This window comes from Puntigrus tetrazona, unplaced genomic scaffold (assembly GCF_018831695.1).
Source record: "Puntigrus tetrazona isolate hp1 unplaced genomic scaffold, ASM1883169v1 S000000837, whole genome shotgun sequence".
Taxonomy (NCBI): domain Eukaryota; kingdom Metazoa; phylum Chordata; class Actinopteri; order Cypriniformes; family Cyprinidae; genus Puntigrus; species Puntigrus tetrazona.
Genome location: NW_025048437.1, coordinates 42,501 through 61,946, shown reverse-complemented (window position 1 = coordinate 61,946; position 19,446 = coordinate 42,501). Strand labels below are relative to the sequence as shown.

Genomic DNA, 19,446 nt, shown 5'->3' with positions numbered 1-19,446 from the left:
TGGGTGAGCTATTCCTTTAACTGTAAAGCTCTTAAAACACTGAGCGAGGCGCAGGTTTGGCGAGAGTTTTAATTGCAGCCCGGGTCGGCCGACGCAAAATCAGATACACAAAAATAAAGACGCTTTTGCGCGTTACGTGTCAGTCAGTCGCGGGTGCCGCTAACAGTCAGCGTAAATACGAGCCCTCGAAGTCTAGTCGCGATCGGTTATTAATGACAGAACCCCCTGAAGACAATCCGTGACAGTGGAGAGAAGTTCACGTGTCCGCTTTTACTGTCTCTGAGTACAGCGTTACGGCCGGCGCAATATCGCGTGCTGACGGAGACGCCGGCGGAGACTACGTGTAGAAGATGAGCTCCGGGATCTGGCCGTCCTCCACCGACGTGCGCCGTTGTTGTTTCCCGCGCGTAGCAGAAGGTGAAGCTGGTTTTGGTCCCAGAGCCGACGACTCGTGCGTGACCTTCCTCATGCCTTTAGTGCCGTGAAAGCGAGTCTGGACCCTGAGAATCAGATACGACCTTCACGTTATTAACAAGAATCGCTAAATAAACATCTCTTGCAAACTAAAAAAACTGCATTCATTTACTTAACCGCTTGCTTGCTTTAAAAAAATAAATAGCCATTTTGTATTCTGTCTGTTCTCTTTAATTAACAAAAAGCAAAAAATAATTTTTTTTTTCTATTCTGTTTTCTTTAAAATTATTATATGTATTAATTATAATTATATAAATATATTAAATGTAATTTAAATATGACATTTTATTATCATAATTATATATAGTAAATGTAATTTAAATGACATTTTATTATTATTATAATTATATAAATATATTAAATGTCATTAAATATGACATTTTATAATAATAATAATATTAAATTAAATATTATTAAAACTAAATAAGTGACATAACTAATCAAATAACTTTTATATAAGAGATTAAACATTTTTAAATGCACACAAAAAAATGTGTTTATTATTTAAAAATAAATTATTAATATTATTATAAAAAGAAACCGCACAGCTTTAAAGGATTAGTTCAAAATCTTACGAGCGTTTTCATCCAAAAACCTTAATTTCCAAAGAAAAGCAGGAACGTCTGGGATGACACAGAGGTGAGTTAATTAGTCGTTTTAATTTGAAAGTGAACTAATCTTTTAAATCGCTTAAAGCCACAAGTAAAAACGTCTTCGGTTACAAAAAAAGATTCCAGTTTTAAAAGCGATGCTGTACTTTGGAGCTTTCTATTCATCTGTGGATCCTGAAAATGAACTGCATCACAGTAGACGGCTACTGTGACGTATTTACGCCTCCTCCGGTGGATTTAAATCTTATCTTGCATTAAATAAATGCATTAACATGCAAACGATCCAGACAGGACGCGTGTGACCTTTAGCGTAGCGCAGGCCGTGTAGTTGACGTTGGGCAGAACCTCCACCGGTTCCTTGAACATGACTCTGAAGGTGCTGGCCGATCCGTCGCAGCTGAAGCCGGTGTCGTTCTGCCCCAGGACTGTGTTACTGTCCGTGTGAATGATCTGTTAGAAACACAAAGCAGCACTTTTAAACCTTTGAGCGGCCCCAGACCAGCTCTACTGATGACCTCTAGAAACAGTCCCTTATGACAGGAGCTGTCACTATTAATCACCTTCCAGAAATAAACTGTGAAAATATGTCATGTAGTAATCAATAAGAGGTCAGAAAATTGTTTTATTATAGAAATGATTGTAAATTTCAAATTTTAAAAAGTTTTTACATTTAAAAAATAAATATATATATATATATATATATATATATATATATATATATATATATTTTATTTTTTTTTATTTTATTTTTTTTGTATTGTAACTATATATAAACATTTAGCCGTATTATTTTAGTATTGAGATACTAGTATTTTTATTCATATTTTAAATATTTATTATTCAATTTTTATTTATTTTAGTACACCATGTTAAACTAAATTAAAACAGGAAAAGAGATCATTTAAAAAATATATATTTATTTTATTTTTTTCCCCTACTAATGAAAAAGCTTTTTATGGCTTTCATTTTATGTAACTACAATACCCTGGGATTTGGTGAAACTAAATGTACAGAAAAAGTGTACAAAACACACACACACGTACACACACTCACACACAAACACACACACACACACACACAGACACACACACACACACACACACACACACACACACACACACACACACACACACACACACACACACACACACACACACACACACACACACACACACACACACACACAGACACACAGACACACACACACACAGACACACACACACTCACACACAAACACACTCACACACAAACACACTCTGTACAAACACACTCACACACAAACACACTCACACACACACACACACACACACACACACACACACACACACACACTGCATGAACCGCACCTGTATGTTGACCTGGTAGTCTGTCGGTCCGTGAATGGATCCGTGCGGCCGAACCCAGAGCCCTGCGATTCACCGAGAACCTGCGGAGAGCAGAGCCTGGGTTAGTCGAGCGGGCGGTCGGTCGGCGCTCGGCTCTCTCTCTCTCACCGGATCCGGTCGCTGGTCCCGCTGTAACCCCAGCGGCTCTCCACCTGCCCGAAGCGCGTGATGCTGCACTCCTTCCCGCGCAGACAGCAGCGAGGCCGGTCGATGAACTCCACGCGAGGTTTAGGGTTCACCGTGAAGTGCAGGAACAGACTCACCACCTCCCTGTCCGTCAGAATGGCCGACTGAGCGGGACCTGAGTGAAACACGCGCACAAAGCTACTGCTACAAGGCCTTTAAAATCAATCTGCTGCATTTCTAGAAGATCCCGATCCTCCAAAAGATCTCCTTTACTTCTTCACCATCTGCACCGGATTGCATTTTCTCCCTTCTTATTCTAACGCCACCATGTGATCCTCGACCACAGAAAACAGCCCTAAGGGTCGATTTTTCAGCTGAAAGCCATTGACGTTTTCCTAGGATCGAACAACTATTTTTGCAAAAATAGCTAAATACGGGTAAAATCACCTTTAAAGTCGTCCAAATGAAGCCCTTAGCGATGCATATTGCTAATTAACAATGAATTTTGATATATTTATAGTAGTACATTCACGGGACGTAATCTTTAATATTCTAATAATTTTTTGTCATGCATTATTTTGTCCCATACAATGCATTTCTGGCTATTTCTAGAAATATACTTGTGCCGCTGAGGACCGTTTCTGAGCTTCAGGATCACATACGAGCTACAGAAGGCCTTCTGATAATAAAGCGCTCCGTCTTTTCAGGCTTTACGGGTTAATGTCGCAGCGTGGCATAGAGACCTGCGGCGAACTCCTCTATGGTCATGAGAGGGAAGCGGATGAGGTTGAGGGCCTTCCCCAGCACGCGTCTCTTGTTCTCCGGCGTGGGCTGGAGCTGCTGCCGGTGAGCCTCAGCTTCCGCCCAGCGGACCGCCTCCCAACAGATGCACTCGCGCGCACTCCCAGAGTGTCCTCTCCAGCACCGCCACCAGCGTGTCTGACAGAGACAAGACAGAGACGGCCAGGGTTCTTATGACACCAAACACAATGGCTGGCGATACACCGGGCAGCCTTTTTGGGGCAATGCTGCTTGGGCGGTTTTCTTTGGAATAGTTTGATCGGTCTGGGCCCTGTGTCTCATCTGGATGACCGTCGACGCTAGAAAAGATGCCCAGTGTATCATCAGCTTTTTTTGGGAAGGGGGGTAAGATTTAGTTTTTAATGTTTGTTTAAAAGAAGTGTCTCTAACTAACCAAGCCATTTATTTGCTCAAAAATACAGTGAAATGTTGTAGCATTTAAAATAGACGTTTATATATATATATATATATATATATATATATATATATATAAATAAATAAATATGTATAAATAAATAAATAAATATATATATATATATATATATATATATATATATATATATAAAAACATATATAATGCATTATTTTGCAAAAACAGAAAAAACAATCTGTTTTTAACAATTCTCTAAAATTATTATTATTTTTTGTGCATTCTAATTTAATCTCAATCAAACTGCGGTTGGGTTATTTTTTTATTTTTTATAAAAATAGCTTTTATAAATAAATACAGCTAACACAATAAAAGCATAGAGTCATGATAACAAATTAAAACATGATTTTTGAACACGTCCATTTTTGCAAATAAACTTATTTTTGTGAAGCGCAGCTGGATTTTCGGCATCATTACTCTCCTGATCCTTCAGAAATAATTCTAATATTGCTCAAAATACATTTGTGATTATTGCCGGTGTTGAAAACAGGAACTGATAGAATCTATTCTACAAAATAGAAAGTTCAAAAGAGCGATTTAATGTGTTCTTGAATAAAAAATTGTAATTTTCTGAATTGTAGTGTATATTATTTTAAAACAATGGGCTGTGGTCTTTATTAATCAATTTAGTTCAAGTAAACGTTGCCTTAGAAGCAAATTAAAAAAAGAAATGCACTCTTTACAATAAGGTCCCGTTAGCTAATGCACTAATTAACGAACTGACAATGAGCAATGCATTTATGTTTATTCATATTCTAGAACATGCATCGTTAACGTTCATAAAAAAAAAACTTGTTTGTTCATGTTCGTTTACACCGCAATAAATAATATTAACCGCTAAAAAATAATAATAAATGTATGCAATTAACCAAGATTATTAAATGCTTTCAAAGAAAGCAAGAAAAAAAGAAAACAATAGGATGAAAAAAAATAAGCTAAATATGCAAATCACAGGCACGATTATTAAAACGTTTTGGTTACGCTTATAATAACTACAGACTTTAAATCATTAGTTAAGCCTTACTTAAACCATTGTTCCAACATTATTATGCATTAGTAGCAAGCAGTTGCCTTGTTCTTGAGCACATGCATAGAATTTTAACTTTATTAGTGATCGATTTATAATTTCTAAATTATAACGTTATTTAGGACTGGGAGGAACGTTTATGATTACGTCTAAGTAAATGATTACTGAAATGTACATTAATAAATCATATCATCTAGACACATGACAATGGTGTAAATATTAAATGCTTGAATATTTTTTCAAGATGCAAAAGATTAAACCGTACACTTCGTAAACGAACAACAAACCTCTGCAGTTCCACAGGAAAAAAAAAATGTTTTCATATTTTCTGCATCTTGAAACGAATAGTTCTGTATAACGTTGCCTTTAAACCTCCTTTGCAACAGATACGCTTACAAACCAAGAACAAGGCATTTCTAGCCGCATTTATGAGCTTACCGTTGATTATTAACGTTATGACAACGGTTAACTAACGCTTAACTAACGATTCTTAGCATGTAGTTGCTATGATGCTTTTTTATAACGGAGTAGTTCACCCAAAATGAAAATCCAGTCAACCTTTTTGAACACAAAAGCCACCGGAAGTCAGTGGCTACCGACAGCAACTCTTAAAATATCTCCTGTGGGTGAGTAACGTGTTGACCGAGCTGTCATTTTTAGGTGAACGGTCCCTTTAACGGCGAGTCAGTGCCGGGCAGCGCTCCTGTAAAGCGGTATACCGTGGATTTGTTTCCGTGATACAGTACCCAGATCAATATCTGTGAATCCTCAGCGCCAGAGCGTCTCCTGTGTTTTTGTCGATGTTCTCCAGGCACAGGCTGGCCAGCTGCGGCTCGTCGAACAGCCTGGCCTTCAAAACAAAGCAGAGGTCAGACGGTCAGAGCGGCGCGAGCGCGCGCGAACCCCGCTGGCGCGAACGAGCTCTACCTGCGTGAGCAGCATGAAGGCGTTGTCGGCTCGCAGGTTCTTCTTCAGGAACTCCACGCAATGGGCCTCCAGAGCCGGGACGGCGTACTTCTTAGCCGTGTAGAGAGTCGTCATCACTGTCTCGGGGCCGATTTGAACCTCATCGGAGTACAGGAACCTGGAGGAAAGTCACGTTATTTCGCACATCGCAAGCTCAAGCGGCCGTCTTCAGTGAGAGTCGTAACGAAAACATCCGGCAAAGCAAAAATAAATGCGTATTCTGTTTTTGACCTTGCATGCGTGTCGTCCCATTTTACGGGAGTCTCTTCTGCTCATCAAGGCTGCATTTATTCGATTAAAAATGCATGGGCAATTTTATTTTAAAATAAAATTTAGGTATCGCACGATCCTTTGGAAGTCATTGTATGCTGATTTATTAAGTGCTGAAACCTTAACATGTACTTTTTTCTTTCAGCGTTTGATGAACAAGGTAAAAAGAGCACCAAACGGGGCCGTCCAGACTCGGTCCAGGAGGCTCCGCCCCTAAAAAAACACACTCGAAGCAGCGAACGAGCTCTCACTAGACACACTAGAAGCTTCCTCGCAGGACACCGGACTGAGTTCGGACCGCCCTGCTTTCAGAAGTCTTCACCGCGACTTTTTAGAGGCGGCACAACGGTTAAAATCGGACTTCTGAAGGATAGTGTGACACTGAAGACTGAAAATTCGGTTTTTGATCACAAAAATAAATCGTGTTTTAAAGTATATTCAACTATTGCGGCAATGTTACACAGAAAAAAATATATATACATTTTTTATCAAACAGATTTAGCCTTATACGAGCTAAACTCGTACTGGGAGAGTATCGAGAAGAGCGCTCGTACTTGAGTAACGCGAGGAACGCCGCAGGCTCGACGTCAGGAAGCTCGATCTCCGTGGAGGTGGTGGCCATGCCTCCGTTAAACATGGCATCAAATACCGCGCTGCCGACGGCCAGAACAAACCTGCAACGGTAACATTGAAATGGCAAATAATAATTGTTATGGCAAATCATGACGAAGTATTGCTTTAAAAACAAATAAGCACATGCGCGCAAATTCTAAAGGCACGTTTGCATTTGTTATAGCTTTGGCTTTAGCTTATTTCACATTGAAGTAACTAAAAATTGCAAACGCAGAGGTCAGAGATACGGCCGTTTTACGGTAATCAAAACGGATTCATACTATGTAAATATTTATTTAATAAATAAACATTTATAGTAAAATTAATAAACAGTTCTGACAAAAAGGGTCAGAAATGCAAAATATAAATTTCAAAAGTTGGAATTGTGAGGTATATCTTTCCAGGGCATTAATAAAACTAAATAATACAAGAAAATGTAAACAAAAATGTATTGTATCTTGTTTATGTATTGCAATTCACTTATATATACACTTATAAATATATATATATATATATATATATATATATATATATATATATATATATATATATATATATATATTAGCTAATTACCTTTTTTTTTATTTCTAAAAATTAAGAGATGTAAAAAAAAAAAAAAAAAAAAAAAAATTACATCCAAAATTGTTACAACAATTTCGATCTCACAATTATGACTTTTCTCAAACTGATTAAAAAAAATCAAATTTTTGAGATATTGCACCTTTATTCACGCATTTATTTTTATTCGTTGGGAATTTAAAACGTAAGCTAATGTCTAACACACTTAGGAATTGTCACAATGCGATTCGGTTTTCATCATAAAAAAAAAACTCCTTTTACTGTGTCTCGTGACAAGATGTCAAACCAGTTTCTTGGAAGATTGTCAAAATACGGACTACTCTTATGATGCTTTCCTGGAGCTTGACGGCTTCAGTCTCCATCCGCTTGCATTATAATAAAACTGAGCTAAACATCTCCTGTTTTAAGGCAACCGTGTTGAGTACATGTGACCCCGGAAGCAGTCATCAGTAGCACGCCTACATTTTTTAAACTTTTATTTCTATGCCAAAAATCAACGCGATATTAAGTAAAGATCGCGTTTCATGTTTAGCAAATTTCCAACTTTAAATTGAACAAAACTTATTTTTTGATTAGCAATACGCTTTGCTAAGAACTTCCTTTGGACGTATTTTCTGTACGCACATCGAACACTACGCGCTACGTCCCCCAACATATCTAATTTGCCCTATTTCGTGCCCAGAATCTATTTCTTTTGCACAAATTTCAATGCACAAAATATGTCTTCATGTACAGTATTTATGTAAAGTTGCTGTACAGACACAGATAAACTATTCATATTGCATAGGTTTTATAATTGCATATATATATATATATATATATATATATATATATATATATATATATATATATATATATAGTTGTATATTTATGTTTACATTTATGCTCAGTTAGTATCCAGCACCGTAAATAGCAAAATATATTGCTACCCTATTAAACCACACATCAATAGAAAGCTTTTTTTTATTACCCTTATGACTGGTTTTGTCCTCCAGGGTCACAAATAATAACATACAGTGATTTTAATGATTTGCTGACTCAGTGAATTTAACGAATCACCTGTGAGCGGGTATCCTCTGGACTCCCATTCCTTTACCCACTAGAAAGTGAACGTCGCTCAGTACTTCATTATTGAACAAAAACGCGAATCTCTCCTTCACGGTGCATTTCGTCGCCTGCCAGTTATAAACGGGCTCCCGGTACACGAGCACGGCGGCCGCGGCCGGGGCAGCGGACAGAGACGAGTGCGTCGCCGGTGTCATCGCTGCGTTCGACGGGTTTCCAGTCATATTCGAGGCGACCGAAGCCGGCGGCCCCACCGCCGCCGCGGCAGCCGGGAGAGCGTTCACGAGGTTCGGCGGAGGTCCTAAGGCGACGCCGGGGATTTCCAGGCCCACAGGCCCCGGTTGAGGATTTGGGCGCCTCATCACGCTCTGAGAGCCTCCGCCGCCTCCCACGGATCCCCCGTGACTCGCAGCCAAAGCGTAAGGACTGTTGCTCGGTTGGCTGTTACCCAAAGGCCCGGGTCCGGAGAAGTTTAAACACGGAACCCGACCGCTATTGTCTCCGGCAGCCATCTTGGACTGAAGCGCGCCCCCGCTGATTGAGTAAACAAATCGCGAGCGCTGTCAGTATCCTGTCATCTCGAGCGCACAACATCCGGTCCCAAATGCACATGTGTGAAGTTACGTATATTTCTTCAAAAACTACTTCCAATTTGGTTTCCAGTTTTTTCACATTATCTTTTCTATTATTTTAGTGGAACAGACTAGAAATTGTTCTTGAAATATCTTTAAAATCAAAGTCCTGTATATAAATATATAAAATGCATTAATTAGCAATTAATTAGTCAATTCCCTAGTTGATATTTTAATTGTAATATCTTATTTCTTATATATCTTTAACATTTTTTAAATTAGCATTTTTAGTTTATTTATATATCTGTATTGCTTTTATACACAAATAAACAAAATATTAATTAAAATCTTTGCTATGTAAATACATTTCTAAAATTAATTATAATTATGCGTAAAATATATTTGTTATTCAGCTATTCTAGCATTGCATTTACAGTACAGCCCTTGTGTTATTTAAGATTGCCGAAAGCTAGGATTTCTTCCTATTAAACATCCTCATAAACGTTATTGCATGCAAAAAAAGAAGCTCGAGAATGCATGATCTGTTTTCTCCGTATATATTTGATCTGGTTTACCTGGTTGGTCACGTGCTGTTACGTCCACGGGTGCGTGCAGATGACAAATTCATAAGTTCATATGAATCTGTTTGAGGTGTCGTGACGCCCTCGTCCGGATGAAAGGGGAGCGCCGCGGTGACGTCACGCGCCCCGAAACCGCAGCGAACGCAGCATCTGCGTAAAAAAAAAAGCCCCGTCGTGAAACTGTATCTCTGTAATGATGTCGAGGCGCGGGGAATGCAGTTAGAAAAGGAGGGAATGAACTAAGTGTCAGCCCTAAGTGCTTCTACAGTTAGGCTTTGCTTTGAGAAAACTCTCTAGTCTGAGGATTTCCGAGGCGAACCGTTTTTTACATATCTGTATTATTCAAATATCACATTATATAATATAGAGATATATTATATTAAATACTTGCCTTGCCAAAAAAATTTCAAACCATTTTATACGTCTATATTATTCAAATGTTAAATTATATATGAATTATTTGCCTTGTCAAAAAATATTATCAAACCATTTTATACATCTATATTATTCAAATATTACATTATATATTATATATTTATTATTTGCCTTGTCAAAAAAATATTTTCAAACCATTTTATGCATCTATATTATTCAAATATTACATTATATATTAATTATTTGCCTTGTCAAAAAAATATTTTCAAACCATTTTATGCATCTATATTATTCAAATGTTACGTTATATTATATAGAGATGTAATATATGAATTATTTGCCTTGTCAAAAAGCATTTTGGTGCAATTTATTATGATTAAATACAACCAGTTACTTACAAAATTCATGAATAAAACTAATACTGAGTCGGTTTCACAAGAAATCTTAGAATATTATTCAGATTCTTAACTCTTGAGGCAAAATGACTTGAAATTGTTCTCGCAGCTGTTCTTCATTTGTAAATGCCAGTCTGTGAGTCTTTTTGATGCAATGCCAGTGATATTTCAACATGCAATTAATGATTTTTTTATAGCAATAATAATTTCCTAAATATAAAGATACAATTAGATAGAATAGATAGTATTTTTGTGCAAGCGCGCATACACAGACACATTTATATATATATATATATATATATATATATATATATATATATATATATATATATATATATATATATATATAATTTGTCATCTCATTCAATGCAGAAGCCGCCCATATATGCGATTTTTGTGCTTTAATAAAAGCGCAACACTGTTATATAATCCGGGCACGTAGGCGTCCGGGTCTGCATGCGGAGGCGCGGAGTCCCGCGTGAAACTCCAGCGCGTGGCGTGGCGCTCCGTCTGCCCCTCGCCGTGACGTCACGCCGCGAGCCGAGCTGTCCGCGCGCCGCCGGTGCTGAAGCAAGATGGCAGAGGAACGGCCGACGAACTGACGGGACCGCGGGAAAGTGCTCCGCGAGAACCTTTCCCCGTTCGCTCGCGCGTTTATCCGATCCCGGCGAGTAAACGGACCGTCCTGTTCCGGCGGAGGTCGACGCGGCGCGGCGCGATGTCTCTGCTGTGCGTCGGGGGTGAGTGACGGGCGTGCGCTCGCCCTTTGTTGGGACAGAATCGCGTTTGTCATACAGCATCCTCACAAAAAGTACAGTGTGAGAAGATACCGCACTAATTTACCATATTTGCATGGCACTTTTTTTTTTTTTTTTTTTTTTTGCTGGTGATTGCAAAACCATGGCGTTTTTTTTTTCACATATGCATGCCAATACCATGGTATAAAACTGGTAAAAAAAAAGTGCTATTGCTGTATCACGGGGCTTTAAAACGAACCGTGCAATTAAAGTAGCTCTTATTGTATTTTTTTAAAAGGCACGAATGTGGTGCATGATCAAAATAACGCGGTTTAAATTAATATCGTCGCCTTGTTTTATCGTGATGTTTTTGTCCTGTCGCCGATGTTAAGATGTGTTCGTGTTTTTCCATTTTAAGACTCATTCGTCAACCTGTTAAGCAACTGTTTAAGTGTTAATGTGGAAATTTAACGCGTGCATATAAGCTCGCCGCGTTGATATTTCGAGCATCTGCTGAGTAGAAACGCGTTATTACGACGGGGATTGCTCATAGCGCGGAGTGGGGATCTCTAGCACGGCGTGGGAAATAAGCTCGTGAGGGAATCCTGTGTGTGTGTGTGTGTGTGTGTGTGAGCTTGATGAAATGACATTTCTCGTGAAGATCATTCTGGTCACGCTCTACACGGCGCTAACCGGGGCTCCACGTTTCTTCGGGTTCATAGATGAAATGATTGATTGACAGATGATCGTTTCTTCGTGCACGCTCGTAACGTGGCGCGTGCACGCACGATGTTCCGCAACATCCGTCGGAGAGACTCGCGTGCATCCGATGCACTTCCACAACAAAACAGCGCTCGCGGGATGACCGAGTCCAGCTCGGATGATCCTGCTCTGATGCATTGACACGTGGCTGCCTCGTTCTCATTCTGTGCTGCACCAGACTATAAAACACTAGCTGCTCTCTCACTGGTAGTGCTGCTCACACGAGCAGGGAGAACCTCACTAAACCTGTCAAGAATCAGCCTTGAATAATTGCATTAAAAAAAAAGAAAATTAAAAATGTCATTTAGTATACATAAAAAATATCTAAATAATAGAATCTAAGCATGTACACATGAATAATTATATATATAATTCTCTAAAGAATATTATTTTTGTATTATAAAATGCGATTATATATATATGCATATATGCAAAACATTATTTGTTTGCATTATGCAAAGAGATATAATACATATTAAAAATATGCTTATTTTTAGAAATAGCAGTATTTTGTGACATCATGAAGAAAAAAGTAAACTCACCAATAATTCCCTTTTTAGTGTAATTAACGAATGCAAAAACAAACGAATGAATAAATGATGCTAAATGAAATTAAATATGTATGAAATAAAACTAAATTAATTATAATATATGCAAAAAAATTATATATATATATATATATATATATATATATATATATATATATATATATATATAAATAATTAATTTATTTATAATTTATGCTGATTTAAATATTTAAAAAAATTGTCTGCTTGATTTTATATGATACCGTATAAAATATTTAAATATAGTAATGAGGCTTCGTAGGGGGAGATGCACTTTTTTTTGCAATGAAAAATATTAAATTTAAAACAAACTTAAGTAAACTTACTTTGAAATGTAGACTTAAGCGCGATCTTAAGCCTCTGGCAGCAGCTAGCATGTTAACTCCAGTAACTCCTGAATCCTCTCCCTCTTTCCCTGTGCAGTGATTTACACGACGTCCCTGAGTAAAGCCACAGCGACTGTTCGGGAAAGGGGTTATGGGTTTATTGCTTAATGAGACGACAAAGCTCTCATTCCTGATGCGCAGTTTGTCATGAGCGAGGTGTTGGATCAATGTTCGTTACAGGAGAGACTGCGCAGCACGGAGGGTCGTGACTGAATTAAGCTCTTTACTTAAGATATCACAAAGCTAGTATATTCCCTAGTCAGTTCGCATATGTAACTCTCAGCTTAGAAATCCAAAGATGCATGCATTACATAAGGTCTCGTTGTTTGTTGCGTGATATAAGTCATATGTTGAATGTAGGAGTGTTTTTCTCACGCTTAGGCAATATTGAAAACGCTTTCGCAGTCGGCGCGGCCAGATGACATCCCACCTCCGGTTTCCGGCCAAATAGCGCGAGGTCTTGACGTTTGCGAGGAGCTTTCTCGCTCAAGTCCAAATGCTTTCGAAGAGACTCGGCCCCCGACTGAGGTCTTGCGTGTTTCTAGTGCTTCGTAAAAAACTCCCGCAAGAAATAGTTCACCCTGAAACGAAAACTGGCCGAACCCTCGGGTGTAAAAGATGCAAAACAGATTTGATTCGGAGAAATGCATCGCTCGAATGGATGGGTGCCGTCAGAATGAGAGCGATCCGCACCACTCCAGTCCATCGGTTCACGTCCTGAGAGGCCGAAAGCAACGTGACTGTACGAAACAAATCCACCATGACCGCGTTTTTGACTTCAATCCGCAGCTTCCGGCTAAAATATGAGTTCATAATCCATAACGACGCTTCCTCCGTTTAAAAACTGGGAGAGGAATCTGCTCAGATCAAGCACCGCCATACAAGCCAAAACAGCTCTTTTGATGTGAGAGCGTTATCGTGGATTACGGGCTCATAACTTAGTCGGTATCAAAGTTATAAAGACGCAGCTTTCGGCTTCATAAGACATTAACTGATGGACTGGAGTGGTGTGGATTGCTCCGACGGCACCCATTCGCTGCAGAGGAAGTGACGGAGTCCTGCGTTCCTTCCGATCTGACGAAGAAACGCGGTTTTGGGGCGAACCAAGAAAGTCTCAAACCCCCAAAGTCTGCCTTCAAGAGCCCGAAATCTCAGCATCTCGCTATTTTAGGAGAAACTCGTCACTTAAACGAAGGAGACTTAACGGTGCGCTAAATTATGAAGGAGCGACATAACATTTTCCTCTGGGCATGTCAGTAAAGCCCATTCGGGAGGTCTTCTTTCTTCGCTCCGGTTTCGCAGTCAGCTGGTTGTTTTCCTCTCGGCTGCGGTGAATAAACGGGGCCTGGGAGCCATTGATTACGACGTGTTGTTTGTGGGCAGCACATCCAGCTCTGAATTATTTATATTGGCAGTGATTTATGATTCTAAGCTATTATTAAGCACTGGTTTCCTGGGTTCTGCGATCCGCATCCTCTTCATTGATCCGGCCTGGGTATTGATATATATTACAGTGGTCTGTTTTAACTCGGCTCGATGAAACAGCGTACGATAGAGCGGCCCGCCTCGCTGTAATTCAATCTTCGATGGAGCTGAATGGCAAAGATCGCTTCCGGTTTGCCGTCGTTCTTCAGCGTTGATTGGCTTGAACTGGAGAGAGCTCCGTGGCTTGAAATAGACTGTGTGTTTCAGCGCAGATATATGGTGGCCGGGATCGGGTCGTCATATTTCTGTCGACTATGCAGATATAAAGAAGCTGTATCAGACCAGAGGATCTATTTTTATGTGCATCTGGGGACTCTTTTTAACCAGCCTCACCTGCAAACTGGTACAAGCGTGAGGAGAGCAGGCCAGAGACTGATGATTTCTATTTTTTGTAAATTCATTCGACTGTATTATTTGTCTGTCTACCCATCATCCATCCATCCATCCATCATTCTGTCTATCTATCTGTCTATCTATCTATCTATCTATCTATCTATCTATCTATCTATCTATCTATCTATCTATTCTTCCATTTATCCATTCTTATTTTGTCTGTCATTGTGTCCATCCATCCATTCACCATTTTGTCAAGCGCTCTGCCCTTCCATCCATCCATCCATCCATTCATTCCATTCCATTCATTCATTCATTCATTTATTCATTCATTCATTCATCCATCATCTATCATTCCATCTATCCATCATTTTCTATCATTTTCTCCGTATATCCATCCATCTATCCATCATTGTCTATCATTTTGTCCATCTATCTATCATCATCTATCTATCTATCTATCTATCTATCTATCTATCTATCTATCTATCTATCTATCTATCTATCTATCCATCCATCCATCCATCCATCCATCCATCAATCTATCCATTCATCAACAAATGATCTATAGCTCTCTCTCTCTTAAATGAATGAATGTGTGTATCTTTAACCGTTTAACTGTGAAAACTTGTTTGTGAAGGGCGAAATAAAACCAAACAAGGGTGTATTGAGGGATCTACTAAATGCCCAGCGTGCGATGAGTCTGATAAATAGCATTATCTGCCGTCGACGTGACGCGTCCGGGATCCATTAGTGACTCTGAAGCCCTGGGGAGAAAACGCTGTGGACTCGATCAAACCGCAGAGAGACACAGTGAGTCAGAACCCGAGAAACCAACAGCGAGTGCTTTCCGTTGAAGGAATTTGCTGACGTAGTGAAAACAGCATTAAGAGGCCATTGGGTGAAATTGAACTGAAGTCTTTATTTCTAAACTGTAGTGTTTGCTGCTGGAAAGACCAGCATTTGTTGTGTTTGGATGATGGTTCTGGTGTCCCAGGGCCTCTTGCGCTTTACACAAAGCTATCGAAATGCTTTCAAAAGACTATAATATTTCATATTTGCTGATGGACTACTTTAATGATACTTTTTTTATGTTTTTCATAAAATGTAAATATGCAAGAACTGATAAAAAAAACTGATTGCAATGTCAGAGTAGCGTCTTTTCTTCAAATAAATGCTATCGCAAAATGCATAAATGTAAATATGAGGAACTAACATGATAAAATACATTTTTTAATGTATGCACCTGCTTTTAACCGTGAAATATGGTTAAAAATAATCATGATAAAAGTTTTCGAATGTGTGTTCGAAAGTTCGCATGTTCACGCTAATAAATAAAAAGTCATTCCGTTTCAAAAAAAACGTTTTATAATTTATAGAAGCCCGTTTCTGCCACTGCATTAAATAGATAAATGAGTAAAAAAGGGCAGGCTGATTGTGATTTTGTCTCACAAGTTTTTGTTGAGTTTATATCTAAACAAGCCAGACATCGATTGATTTTCCGATGTAAACAACCCACAATCATGACTTTTCATATTTCATATCAACCCTGAGTTTACTTCTCACTTGTTAATTGTGTCTTTATACACTGTAAAAAAAGAGTTGAGCCAACTTAAAATTTTAAGGCAACCGTCTTCAGCTGATTTTGAGCAGCTTTTGTTATACAAACTTAAATCAAACTGAAATCAATCATTCAATCACTTTTATTTATATAGCGCTATTTAACAACACAGATTGTATCAAAGCACTGAACAGTATAAAGCAGAAGAATACATTGATAGGCATGTATAGTGACGAGATTTAACAATGTGTTCTTAAATGCAGAGATAACAATACAACAATGTCTGTGATTGTTATTGCGTGTGTGTGTGTGTGTGTGTGTGTGTGTGTGTGTGTGTGCATCTGGATCTAGGTGTTCTGGTCTCTGATGAACGTAATTTCTTGGTGCTGACCCACTATCTAGTCTGAATACAAGCTCAGAAACAGAATAAGAAAGAAACCAGACTAATATTAGTGTGGATGTGTTTTATGAGGAGTGTTCCGGCTGATCTAATTAATGCAGCCTAGCAATCCTTTAGTGGATGTGAATAACATCGTAGTAGTGTGTAATAAGCGTAGTAGTGTGTTACGTTTAGGCTAGGTTAAAAAGGTGTGTCTTTAATCTAGATTTAAGATGAAAGAGTGTGTCTGCCTCCCAAACAGTGTTAGGGAGATTGCTCCAGAGTTAATGTTAAGTTTACTCAACTTCTTTTTTTTATGGTGTAGCTTAAAATAATAAAAAAAAGGCAGAATTTGATGTAAAAAAAAAAGTCTCTTTGTTTCTACTTCTTTTTTATTCTGTGGCAGAACTGAATTGAAATTTAAAAAAAAACCTGTCACACCCTATGGTTAGATGTTTCTGCTCATGCTGTCTGACCTTGATTCCGTCTCCATTTATGTAATTGGTTTCAGGTGAGTTTCATTAGTACTCCTCATTTGCTTTGGTACCTAAGTTGAAGTCTTTGTCCGGTCTCGTCTGTGTGTCTCCCGCCCCTCCGTACGTGGATTAATTAAAGACTGTTTGACTCCGTCTTCATATAATCATTTCTACTAAAGGCTTAGTTCTCCCCAGAATTAATTTCTGTTATCAATTACTTACTCTCATGATGTTATCTGACCCTTCATAGACAACAGCGGTCCAGAAACATAATGAATGCATCAATGGCTCAACGTTTTTGTGCAAAGAAAACAAAAATAACAATTTACTCGATCGTTCTCGATGTCTTTCGCTATTTTAGAGAGTGTCACATGTCACGCAGAAAACATTTTCCTTCCCGTAAAGCTGCTTTGCAGAGATTTGTACTGTGAAGAAAAGCATTATACAAATAAACTTGAAATGAACCGAACTGAATTATCGTCATCTTCGTGCATCCGACACCGTAAACGTGACAGGAACGAAGAAAGCATTGTGAAAAGTAAACTTAGAATTGCATGAGATAAAGCAATTAAATGTTTTTTTTTAATTTATCGATTTTAAACCGACTTTCATGTTAATCAGTATTTCAGTCGATTCGAAAACGTGTGAAGTGTTGAGTCCCAGAGCATCCTCCTGTGCTGTAGAGTCTGTAGACGTCCTCCCGAAACGAAACGAACATCTCTTCAGATGGTTTTAATGGCCGCATTTCCGGTCAGGTGCCGGAACGAACGCGAGCGCATCGGAATCACTGCGGCACAGTGAGATTACCCAGAATGCAAACCACACGAGGCGTTTATGACACACTCACTTCCTGTGTGAATGGCCGTTCGCGAGCTTTGGGTGGGGTTTGCATGTTAATGCCGCTCTGCGCTGCGTGCCATGTGCTACAGCAGGCATCAATAATGCATGGGAGCACACGTCACCCCGGTGCAGAGGAACTTGGAGAAACCCCCTCTTTCTGCTCATCAATAATACACAAGCTCTTCTGTTTCTGAATACGCACTGCACATGCATCACACATTCGTGGGAAGTTTGGTGTCAAAACACCGAATGCAGTTGGTGCACGGACAACATGTTGTTTCGTTGTGTTCTGATTTTACCGTTGGTTTTTTTTTCTCCGCACTAACTCTTACTCTTCTGTCTGTTATTTACAGTGAAGAAGGCCAAATATGATGGACCCCATGGTAAGTGATATAATATTTATTAGAAAGCTATAGAGTAGTGCATAGTTCATGATACTCAAAAACAAAAAAACATTAGTGTGCTTTTTTATAAAGTATACTTTTTTATTAAATTATAAAATTTTATTTATAAAATTGTTCAGTACAATACTTATCGGACTCAGTTTTTCTTGTAGTTATCTAATTTAATGTTTATCTACATTAATGTATATTTTATTATATATATATATAGATATATATATATATATATATATTTTATATATATATATATATATATATATATATATATATATATATATATATTATTTTTATATATATATATATATATATATATATATATTATATATATATATATATATATATATGTAAAATAAAAATAAATGTATATACATTTATAGAAATTGAGCAGTACGATACAATGCAGTGCAATTTCCATCAAGTGATCTAGTTTAATGTTAGTTTATATACATTTTTAAACATAAAAACAAATGTATAAAATAATGTATAAATATATTTTAAACGGATTTAACTAACAATTTAGTAATCCAGTTTAATGTTAATTCACATGAATTATTTACAATTAAAAATACATTAATCAAATGTGACAAAAACACGCTAAATTCTACATTTAATTATCGTCCGCACAATACTTTTGGACAATGTTGTTTAACCAATGAAGAAAAGATTTTTTTTCATCATTTAGTAATCTAGTTTAATTCTAATAATAATGCTAAAGACATTTTTTATACATTTATTCAGTGCAATACGCTATTTGAATGCTATATGATGATTATGTCTTTTTTTTTTTTCCTCCTGCAGAGAAGTTCAACACGTACGTGACTTTAAAGGTTCAGAATGTGAAAAGTACGACCATCTCCGTCTGGGCAGTCAGCCCAGCTGGGAGCAGGACTTCATGTTGTGAGTCTCATCCTGTAGCTTTTTTCCGTCTTTTATTAGTCTTAATGGAAACACGTTCACCCTGACGACCTCTGTGCTCGTTCGGTTTATATTCCTGCTGCGTTCAGCAAGACTTATCTGCTTATTTGCTCCAAAGTTTCTCTCTCATGACTCAGCGCACTTAACTGAGTTTTTAAATATGTTACACTTGCAGTTTCAACTTACCAGTCTCTATAGGACCTTGTATTAAGGAGCTATAAAGCTAAACGATTGGACAAGGAACATAGCATTCGATGAGATGTATTTGAGATCTTTTGATTGCATTTGGGTTTTTTTTCTGCTACATCTATTAGCCGATAGCATAGCTCTGTTATA

General features: G+C 38.1%; 1 protein-coding gene across 1 annotated transcript; it reads right to left on the bottom strand.

The window, feature by feature from the left end:
* Positions 1 to 308: 308 nt before the first annotated feature.
* On the bottom strand, positions 309 to 8,901 carry LOC122335631 (BTB/POZ domain-containing protein 2). Its single transcript, XM_043233487.1, is given in 16 exon segments — positions 309 to 385; positions 388 to 407; positions 410 to 445; positions 448 to 487; positions 489 to 500; positions 1,389 to 1,535; positions 2,432 to 2,477; positions 2,479 to 2,511; positions 2,579 to 2,771; positions 3,340 to 3,473; positions 3,475 to 3,535; positions 5,601 to 5,623; positions 5,625 to 5,704; positions 5,782 to 5,938; positions 6,645 to 6,764; positions 8,341 to 8,901. Coding segments are annotated over 16 exon segments (1,668 nt in total). The 5' UTR covers positions 8,859 to 8,901; the 3' UTR covers positions 309 to 337.
* Between the last annotated feature and the right edge of the window lie 10,545 nt (positions 8,902 to 19,446).